Raw genomic sequence first — 10,938 nt, 5'->3', positions numbered from 1 at the left:
AGCAAATTCCCCGGGGGCAGCAGATCCGGCCTCCAAGGAATGCGTCGCCCACTGTTGTTGCTGTTACACTTCCCACTTGTTCCCAATGTAGATCTTTATTTTCTTCATTCCTGAAGTAGGTCTTCACTCACTCCTTCTTCCCTGGCAGTTTGGGAGGGTGCCATTTTGTGGTTTGCCTCAGGTACCGAAACGTCTTGGGCTAGCCTTGCCTAACACTTCAATGGGACCTTAAGGTTCAGTTAGGCTTCACTGGGGTTGATACAATTGCAGTCTGCATCTCCTACAAGGAGTAGCGTGCATGGAAAACAGCTTAGCATGTGTGAGAGTGTGCATTTCAGGAACTGCCTTAATTCTGCTGCATTGTATTTCACACATTTGGTCTGATCCAGCAGCCAGGCTTTCCTTACACCCTTATGGATACTTAAGGTATCCATAGGAATAGCCGCTTCTTTTGATAAGGAACCGATAGTGGTATTTACGTCATATTTTAGCACAGGGGATCCATTCATTCATGGGCGTAGCCAGGCCCTTGATCAAGTAAAACAATAGGAATACTTAATTAACTGACCTAACAAAAGTCCTGCTGCCCCAACCACGTTTTGCTCCCTCCCCTAACAAAACCCTGGCTACGCCCATGCATTCAGCCATCAGAGACATAGCCTCAAGGCCTGACTTGAAATCTCCAGGTTTGCCTGGCGCCTTCCAGGTAGAAGCTGGAGGGTGAGCAGGAGTGCCTTTAATGTTTTAAAAATAAAAATAAAATAAGAAGGCTGTGCATGCAGCTTGCAACTTTCAGCCCAGCAGAAGCTGGATCCAAATTATTGCATACATGGGGGCGGGGGGGGGGAGCCCTTCTCCACTCCACTCTCCCAATTAACCTCTGTCTTCAGGATCCAGCCTCTGACATCACCCCTAGGTTTCCATTATGGGCCCTGAAATCTGAGGGTCTGGGATGTTCTTGACCTGGTAACCTTACGCACTGGCAAAGCTTCCTTGTAAATTTGGCCATTTTTTAATGCAGTTTATGCTAGTGGACATCATTACATCTTGTGGTGGTGAATCCCATAATTATGAGTTGATGCACATTCTTTGGCCTGAAATTTTACTTCTGATCCATTTCCTTGGGTGGTTTACTAATTTTCTAGGATTGGATTATGAGAGAGGAATAGAAAAACTCTCCCCCGACCACTTTTGCCAAACCAGGCAAAAATCTGTAAAAATTTACAAATCCATCCAACAACACACAAGTCCTGGGGTGCCAAAGGTGCAATTTATTTACAACAGCAGAAGTGCATGTAAGAGCGCCCCAAAGTCCCTTCCTATACACAGAAAGACACTTGCATAATATTTCTCTATATATATCTATACACACACACACACACACACACACACACACACACAGACACACACAGGCATCCATTGCTAGGGATTTTATATACACATTTACAGATTATACAAGGACCTCAAGGGTCCTAGAAGCAGATGACACAGCCTTTTCCTAAAATTCTTTCTTTAAAAAAAAAGACAATCAAGAAATCATAGTAATACATGTAAAAGGACGTAAAAGAGAGTCATATAAATTCACTTTGGAAGCGCCTTATCCTTATGGGTGCAGAATAAATACATCCTCTTCGGGATTGAGGCAGTGGGCACAAAATTTGGGCACAGCCCCCGCTGGTGGAGAACAATGAAAACAAAAGAGGGGTTGGGCCACCTGAATTCCCTGTATTGCTCTGAGGTAGATCAAGATGTCTAGCAACTTGATTGTTTGGAGTTTGACCACCCATGGTTCACTCAAAACCCTATTCAACTTCAAAGCTCACTGAGCTTGGTGTCCCTGGACATATTGTAGTTTATCAGTTTTGGCCTACCTTGCTGGGGTGCCATTACAGTTGGTCAGCTGGTTAGAGAAATGGTAGTTCATTTGGACCGCAGTCCTAAATGCACATTACAAAGGAGTAAGCACAGTTAAAACAAAACGCTGTGTTGTTGAGCTGGAGTCCAAAGGATCTGGAAGTTATCAGGTTGCAGGGAAGGCTGAACTATAGACTTAAACTGGCTTAATAGTCAATTTCTTCCCAGGAAGCTATAATTCTATGGTGGTGCAGACACACAACTCTAATATTCCCAGTGTTCAGTCATGAGTGCTATCGCTTATGTACCCTAAAGGACTGGGATCCCAAAAACAGTCCAGTGAGGACTGAGTGTGACCATGGAGAGTTGTTTTTTTCTTGAGGGGGCGTGCAGAAAACATGGAGGGGAAATAGAATGGAGTAAGGTACAGCTTGGCTGGCTGGCATAGTGAACAGGAGCGCTCACATAGCAACATTTTGGGTTGAATCCAGCGCAAGTCATGCTAAGAGTATACCCACTGAAATTAATGAACATGACTAACATGGGTCCATTAATTTAAATGGACCTACTTTGAGTAGAACTTAGCTGAACACAACCCTTTATTTCCAGTCCCACTTGCAGATCTTCTAAACATGAGATTCTGAAGGCCCACATCAACTCAACCCACAGTTCCTTGGGTTCTCTGCAGGCAGGCATGACGGCTAAAGTGGCATTAAACCTAAGTTTGTGGTGCAGACTTGGTTGCCATTTTAAGTGGCCCAGGCCAGGCCACAACAAGCTTTTGGAGAAAAACTGGACGGATGGATAGGGAATAGATAAATCAAATAGACATACATATGACAGATGCACATACTGTATAAGGGATCTGGATTATATATATCAAGAGATCCCTATTCTATCTTTGTTCTAAAACTTTTGGTAAAGTGTATTTATAGTTATTTGTGCAAGAGAAGCTCCATTTTGAAGTGTGCGAGGAATTCCATACCAAAATTAGCTTCCGCCCCCTTTCCTGGGTTTAAGACCTTCCTGTCAAAAAGGATGTTGGATAAACCAAAGCATAATAAAGACTTGTGTCCAGAGACTTCAGGACCAGATGGGTGAAAAACCTTTGAGAACCAACATAAATCTCTTGTAAACAAATGCTCTGTTCATCATTTTGTAAAGGAACGGCTTCAATTAGATGCCTCTTTGACCACTAGATTAGAGAAGAGTTGCGTAGAATGGCAGATTTCTAGGCATGTCTTAATTGTGGTGATACTGCTCTGAGTTATGAAATTCTCTGACTCGGTAACTCTGATGTCAGTTTGTGACTGGATCTTTTAGGGTAGGTTTGTGACCTCATGGGGAAAAACACCACCACTCTTCTCAGTTTGTACAGTTGCAGTGTCTCAGAGTTTGACATTTCTGAAACTGCAGGGCTCTTGCCTTAAGAGCCTCCAGGAAAATCACGTGGAAAGGCAATTCATGGCTTGGGTATAAAACGTTTGCCTTTAGCTGCACTCTCCTGTCCATGAGGCTCCACTCTGACTCATCACGCCCAGGTAGCCTCCTTCCCAGAACCTACAGGTGCTCTGTTAGATTTCATCCTCTCAAAAACCAGACTCCACCCCTAATCTGCCCTTGAGCTTCTAAACCCCTTCCTCTGCGTCTTGGGGTCTGAGCCTCAGGAGAGCGGTGGCAACCATCCCAGCTTGCTTTCTCCTTCCAAGTTAAGAGCTGCCTTTTGGGATATCAAGAATAGCTGCAATAAGACATTACAACACCATACTGACAAAATATTACACTAACACCAGGGGGGTGGGCTTGGCCTGAGAGCCTGCGCCAGACCCCTTAAACTGCATTTTATGGCAAACATAACTACCATTATTGCTACAAAACGCAGCTGAAGCACTAAGTGTGGCATGGCTAGGCACTACGGAGGCTTTTGAGGGCAACCGTGCTTGTCATCAAAAGTGTGCTCTTAGCAGATTTGGCCCACTTTATTGCTTCTTGTTCAGTGCAGCTAACACCTTATTTCATTCATACATCCATATTATCCTTCCAACAAACTCGTTAGGTGACTGGCCCAAGGTCATCTTTTGAGCTTCCCAGCTGACTGCTCTGAACTTGGATCTCCCTGGTCCTAGTCCAACACTCTAATCACTATTATTTATTAATTTCATAAAATTTATATGCCACTTGTTTAAAAAACCCTCAAAGTGGTTTGCTGCATCACTGACTATATCACTGTATTACTTATTAATTATTATTAATCTTTTCTTTCTTTTGTAGTGAAATAATCCCCAAGACATGCAGAACAGGAAGCAATAAAATACAAAGAGGAAGCTTTTAATGAATGCTGTAGGGGCTCCTTGTCATCCCATAAGGATCTCAGTGTACTGCATCGGGGCACATTCCCACCATTTAGAGTGCTATGATACCATTCTAAACACTCCTGGATCCCCCCCAAGGAATTCTGGGAACTGTAGTTTGTGAAGGTCGCTGAGATTTGTTAGGATGTCACTACTGCCCTCACAGGACTACAGTTCCCAAAGTTCCCTGTGAGGAGGGATTGATTGTTCAAACCAGGGCTTTTTTTCCAGCTGGAACTTACTGGAGCCCAGTTCCTCTCAGGTGGGTGCCATTGCTATTACAAGAGAACAAGGTGAGTCCTGGCACCTCTTTTCCTAGAAAAACAGTGCTGGTTAAAACATTCTGGAAATCATGGCTTTGGGGGAGGAATAGGGGTCTCCTAACAACTTTCAGCACTTTTAATAAACTACAGCTCCCAGAATTCTTTGGGGAAGCTATGAGTATTTGAAGTGGTACCATAGAGCTTTAAATGTATGGTGCGAATGTGGCCTAGGTGTTGTGTTGGAACTTTCATTTTAGTTCAACCTCCCACTAATTGCAAAAAAGCAACATTTCAGCTCACCCAGGGTAACCCGGAAGCTCCTATACTAAGACTATATTTTATGTGATCATTTTTCTTAATGTACGTTTACTCCTGGCACGGGATATGGGGCACCTCCGTGGAACAAAACTTTAGGTATGCAAAGCTACCCTTAGCTGCCATCTGCTTCTGCAGAACTTTTCACAGAGGCGTCACCCAAGACATGGGCATAGCCAAGTGGGGACAGGAGTGGAAGCTGCCTAAATCAATAAAAATCAATAAAAATACATAGCAAACTGAGGTTCTGCGCCCCCCCCCCCAACGAAAATCCTGGCTATGCGCATAACACAAAGTACCTTGAAATGGTGTTTGCTAACATAAAGCAGCCGGATTCTGACCCAGTATGACCTCCCTGCAGTCTGCAGCGCATGGATGTTGTTCAAAAGCACCAGCAACATACCTCCCCATTTACTAGTGAGTACAGAGTCTGGGGGATTTGAGGTTGTCCCCGTTGGGCAAAAACAAAAACCGCAAACAAGGACCTGGTATGCTTTTGCATAGACTGGGAAATGGCAGAGCTGCGACTGCTGCGTTGCAGGGGGTTGGACTAGATGATCCTTGGGATCTCTCCCAGCCCTTCAGTTCTATGGTTCTACATGTTGGAACTGCTTGAGTCAGAAAGGCTAAGGGTTGGTTCCTACAGCCTCATTGCCTAATTAAACTTAGCACGTGTATGACACCATTTGAGCGCTCAGAAAAACCTCACACACATTATTTCTTATCACACCAATCCGGTAAGGTAGAACAGTATTCTTATCCCCACGCTGTAAACCAATGAGTCCAGGGGCTGGTATAGTGATTCAGCATCTGCCTAATGCTCTCTGGTGGCAGCGCTCACAATTTGCATGTGTGAATGGGGCCATCTCAGATCTAGATCTAACTTCGTGTCCTGGCAAGCACAACCCTTTTCCTGAGGAGACACTTCAAACATTTGGCTTGAGTCCTTGTGGGATAATCAGACGCCCAGTGGGGGAACACGGAGAAGCACGTGTGCTTTCATGCGTGTGCAGACATGCACCCCTCGGGGCCAGCTCAGCCATCTGTGACACCTTGTTTGATGGCTTCAGCAGCAGATGATTTTTTGGGGGGTGGGGGTGAACCAGCCATAAATCTCCACCATGGAAATTTTGTGACACCCCTCGCTCCCCCTGCTCCAAACAAACACACAATAGGTCCAATGCAAAAAAAGGTTTTCAAAGGCACCAGTTGACTTGTTCAGCTGTGACCCCTTGAGAGATGAATAGCCAAGGGGTTATATGCATATGTGAAACGGACTTAAGAGAGGGGATGAGAGAGAGAGAGAATATGATACATTGCACAAAACTTCCAACCTTCTATGACTGCGGATATACAAAGGGCAATGAGACCCACAATCCCCTTTCCCCCTTCACCACCCAGGATGCAAGAATAAATCCCAAAATATCCTGGCATTTCACTGTTCCCTGTTCCATGGTGCTGGCAAGTCCTGCTGTCTTCCTGCTTCGTAAACAGTTTTGGTCTGCATAGCTTGCACAAGTGGCAAGGGGTTTGCCCAAACGAAAACCGATCTCCAGGTGGTCGCACTGGAAGTGGTGGCACAACCCACCCTGGCGGGATAGGGCTGCCAGATGTTTCATCTGCCAAACTGGAGCTGTAGCTGCTGGAATCCTTTGCATTCATGCACAAGTTGCGCTTTGGATGGGGCTGGGTGAAAAAGCATGTATCTCATATCATCCCTGCAGGAATCGTATCAAGGACTGAGGAGGGTGGAATCCTGCCCACGGGCATCTCCCAAGCAGGGAATCTCCCTCGCAGGGCTCCCCTGAGGCCCGCCGGGATTCCTTGTCTCTGTGCCTACATTCAGTCTTTGGGAAGCTAGCCTTTCCCTTTCAAGGTAATAATAATTATATAAAATAAAAACAATGATTTTATTGCTTGCCTCAGCAAGACTTTGGAGAGCTTCTGTCCATAACCGCAGGGGGCCACAAACGTTCAACTAATAATAATATTAATATTAACAACAATAATTAGAGGGGGAGGCACAATAGTTTCATGGTTCTGTCCCTGAGCCAAGATAAATGCGCTGCTGCCTGGTGGCATCCTCAGAATCGCTTGCTCTGTATGTGTGGCCTCAAAACATTTAAAAAAAAAAACACGACACAAAAACACAGGCCAGGTAATGTCACCGTCCCACCAAAGTCAGAAAAGAAAAGGGGTGGGGGAAGCTCTCCCAATTTCCGAACCGGCTGTTGATCCACCCCACTGGGAATGAGTTGGTTCCCTCCTTGAGTGGACGGAGCAAGAGAAGACCATGGCCAGGATTCCCGGGGAAGATGAACGGGGTGGTGAGGCCTGCGCAGATCTCCAAGGGCAGCTGCATGGCGGCCGGGTGGCTCAGAAGGAGGTGACAGCCTTGGCTCCCTTGCCCAAGGGAGGCTCTGGCAGGCCATTGGGAAGTGGGTTCAGTGCTCTGTCGGGTCCTGGGGCTCCATGGCAGGGGGCAAAGGTCACACCAGGTGTCCCCGGCCATTGATGTAGATGCCGTTGGAGGTGGGCTTCGCCCGGAGGGTGCCGTTCTCTTGGACAAAGTGGGTCATGGCTTGCTTGATGTTTTTCTCGCTGTCCCGCTGCTCCTCTTCCTCCTGCTCCTTCTCCTCTTTCTCCTTCTCCATCTGGTCCTCCTGGACAGGGGTGGGGGGTGGCGGAGGGAGCTCTGTCTGCGTCTCGATCTCCCGCACCGTCGACAAGGTGGAGTAGCTACGTCCTTCGGCTTCCTCGCTCTGAGCCGAAGAGAGAAGCAGGGTGTCAGATATTTCTCCCATACACACACAATGCTTTTTTCTGGGGGGACGGAGGGGTATGCATACCTCTAAACATTTTGCGAATCTTTGTGCTTTTGTCCATTTACTGTATTTATTTTCCCTAAAAAATGGTGATTTTCTTGAGTCAAAATGAGAGTACCCCTAAACATATATTTTTTTAAGAAAAAAACTATCATCTATCTATCTATCTATCTATCTATCTATCTATCTATCTATCTACCTATCTATCGCAAGAAAGTGGTTCACAACAAAAATACATGACACCAGACAATGAAAACCATATTTTAAAAGTTAAGATTTTTTATCTTTTAATTTGCTTTAGGTCTATTGCTGTTTTAACTTTTCAGAAGTCTTAAATGGTTGTTGGCTATTTTTCTTGCTAATAATTTTTTTATTTCTGAATTTATTTCTATTTGTTTTCAATCCAATAAAAGCCTCATTGTAACAATGCCAAATTATAATACCGTTAAAAATGCCACTCATTCAAAAGACAAGTTATACAATATAGGTGCCGCCCCCCACATGCTGCAATTGATGGTTTGATGATTTACTATACTTCTGCGTTCCAAAATCTTACAAATTTCCATTACACTCCAGTCAGAATAACAAACCCTTGGACCGCAGCTGTAATCATTTTATTGTCGCTGTTGATTTTCCTTAAAGATAACTTTCTTGTTTTGATCTTTTTTTGCAAACCGCTTTGAGGATTTTTGCAGTCAAGTGGTGGATAGATTATTTGCAATAAATAATATATAGATCGACCGTTGTGGCAAGATGTGCTCTTAACTGCCTGCATAGGCCTGGCAGAATAGAATTTTTTCCAGCAAGCATGTCATGCTCCAGATTGCTAGAGACTGGCTGGGCAGAGAGCAGCAGTGGGAGGCACCAGCCAAGGAACCCCGTGAGGAGGAAGGCTCAGAGCCTGGGGATTGGTGGTAGGACACAGAGGAGAGGTCAAAGGGGGAAGACCGGGAGGAGGGGCTGGATACTGAAAGGACAACAGGGCTTGGTGCTCACCATGACAGAGCAGAGGCTGGTTTCACGCAGGCTGTCTGCCCGGAAGCTGCCCTGCCGGCTGTCCCGGCAGAGGCTGTCGGCTCGCAGGCTCTCCCGGCAAAGGCTGTCCCCACGGAAGCTGCCCTGCCGGCTCTCTGACCTCAAGGGAAGGTTTTCTTCCATCTGAAAACAAACGAGGGCATGGGGAAGGGAAGCGATGGCGAAGAGATGGTAACAGGGAAGTGAAACTTGCAGCCCTTGTTAAAAGTTGCCCACTCCACAATTAAGCCACTCGTCCGTTCTCTCTCTCTCTCTAACCTACCACGCAGGGTTGTTGCGAGGTGGAAATGTGGGGGGGATGAAGCCACCCACATCTGCCGCCTTGAGCCCCTTGCAGGCATATAAGGCAGGGTGTAAGAGTCACATATAAATATTACTGAGCTCTGATTTGGTTCTCAAATCATGCCACCTGCGCTCTGGAGAACCTGGGGACTGACTGTGTGCAAAACCTGCTGGAGGAAGCCAATGGTTCATCTAGTTCAATATCCTGGACTCACAGTGGTCAAGCAGACTCCATCCACCATGGGAAACCCACAAGCAGGATCTGAGCCCAAGAGCAGCACTCTCCCCTCTTGTGGTTTCCAGCAACTGGTATTCAGAAGCACTACTGTCTCTAGAGACACAGCATAGCCACCATGGCCTGTAGCCATTGATAGGCTTCTCCTCTATGCATCTGTCTCCCTTACGGCCATCCAAAGGGATTTTTTGGCTGCGATTCCTGCATTGCAGGGAGTTGGACTAGATGACCCTTGGGGTCCCTTCTCCGTGACTCTAAGTTGGTGACCATCGCTGCCTCCTATGGAAGCGAGTTCCATAGTTTAACTAGCGCTGTGTGAAGAAGTCACTTTTTAAAAAATGTGTCCTGAATCTTCAGTTTCACTGGATGCCCACGCGTTCAAGCGTTATGATGAAAGAGGGAGAAAATATTTTCTCTCTCCACTTCCTCCATGTTGTGCTGAACCTTTCTTGCAACTCTGAAATATCCTTTTTGAGGTGAGGCAACCACAAGCATTTCCCAGGTCAGAGAAGGTGGCTTCAAGTAAGATCTGAGCTCAGCCCTTCTCATATTTAGAAAGGTGGCTTGTGTGCATGTTTACATTATTCCACTTGCTCCCTCTAGAGGGTGCTGAAGGACTTCCATGGGCTCAGCTCTGCAGCAAAGGAAAAGGAGAAAAAGAGGCTTCAAAGTTCTATCAGCTGCAGGCTTTTCATCACTTACCTTTCCTCTGTTCTTTACAGACACCGTCTGTGCTTTAAAGCTCTGTGTCTGAGCGCCTTTTTTCTCTTTTGCACTGGAGCAAAAACCCTCCCTTTAAAGCTGAATCGGAGCAAACGGAAAACCCAGATTGATGTTTGCCCCAATTGAGCAAAACACTCAGACATGGAGCTCTAAAGCTCAGAGCTGTGTGGGGAAGCCCTGCCATGAGCCATGGATAAATGGACGCCTCCAAGTTCAGAGGCAGTCTATCTGTGCAGACCAGGATGGTGTCTGAGCCTCCCAGAGCCATCTGGACAACTGTATGAGACTTGAGATGCCCACATCAAGCAAAGCACTGCTTATTTCCTTCAGCGGTGGAGGTTTTTGAACAAAGGTTGGATAGCTTGTCAGTGATTCTCTAGCTGGGATTCCTGCATTCATTGCAAGGGCTGGACTAGTTGACCCTTATGTTCCCTTCCAACCCTACAGTTTTATGAAAGGAGAGGGGCCTCTCTATCCCCACCCACTTCCTTTCCATGGAAAAGCCCAGTCTGTGCCTTCTTATCCCTCCCCAGCCAATCCACAGGGACTCCCACACTCATAATAATAATAATAATAATAATAATAATAATAATAATAATAATAATTTATTTATATCCCGCCCTACCCAGTCGAAGCCGGGCTCAGAGCGGCTAACAACAATAAAAGTAACACAGCATTCTAAAATCAATTCATTCTAAAATCAATTCAAAATCAAATTAATGGCAACCATTGGGCTAGAGTTCTATGAGGATTACCAAAGGAAGGGGTCAGACTGTGTCTTGGCCAAAGGCCTGGTGGAACAGCTCTGTCTTGCAGGCTGTGCGGAAAGATGTCAGGTCCTGCAGGACCATAGTCTCTTGTGACAGAGCATTCCACCAGATCAGGGCCACAGCCAAAAAAGCCCTGGCTCTGGTTGAGGCCAGCCTAATCTCCCTGTGGCCTGGGACCTCCAAGATGTTTTTGTTTGACCCTCACCTGATTCCGGGTGTCAGTGCTGTGGCTGGAGTGAAGGCGCCGGATGGAGTTCTCCCGGGTCAGTGTCAGCTCTTCTTCGC

At 46.2% G+C, this 10,938-nt stretch overlaps 1 protein-coding gene across 1 annotated transcript in view; it reads right to left on the bottom strand.

Annotated features, from left to right (window-relative positions):
* Window positions 1–1,251: 1,251 nt before the first annotated feature.
* Window positions 1,252–10,938, bottom strand: part of NECTIN4 (nectin cell adhesion molecule 4) — an 84,106-nt gene continuing 74,419 nt past the window's right edge. Inside the window, exons 8-10 of the mRNA XM_081175453.1 lie at window positions 10,859–10,937; window positions 8,605–8,766; window positions 1,252–7,545 (exon numbers count right to left, since the gene is read on the bottom strand). Of these exons, the coding sequence (XP_081031579.1) occupies window positions 7,273–7,545; window positions 8,605–8,766; window positions 10,859–10,937 (514 nt within the window). The 3' untranslated portion in view covers window positions 1,252–7,272. The remainder of the gene's footprint in view (window positions 7,546–8,604; window positions 8,767–10,858; window position 10,938) is intronic.

Source organism: Podarcis bocagei (genome assembly GCF_964188305.1).
Source record: "Podarcis bocagei genome assembly, chromosome: 16".
Taxonomy (NCBI): domain Eukaryota; kingdom Metazoa; phylum Chordata; class Lepidosauria; order Squamata; family Lacertidae; genus Podarcis; species Podarcis bocagei.
Note: the sequence above shows the minus strand (reverse complement) of the source record. Positions and strands in the feature narration are given on the sequence as shown.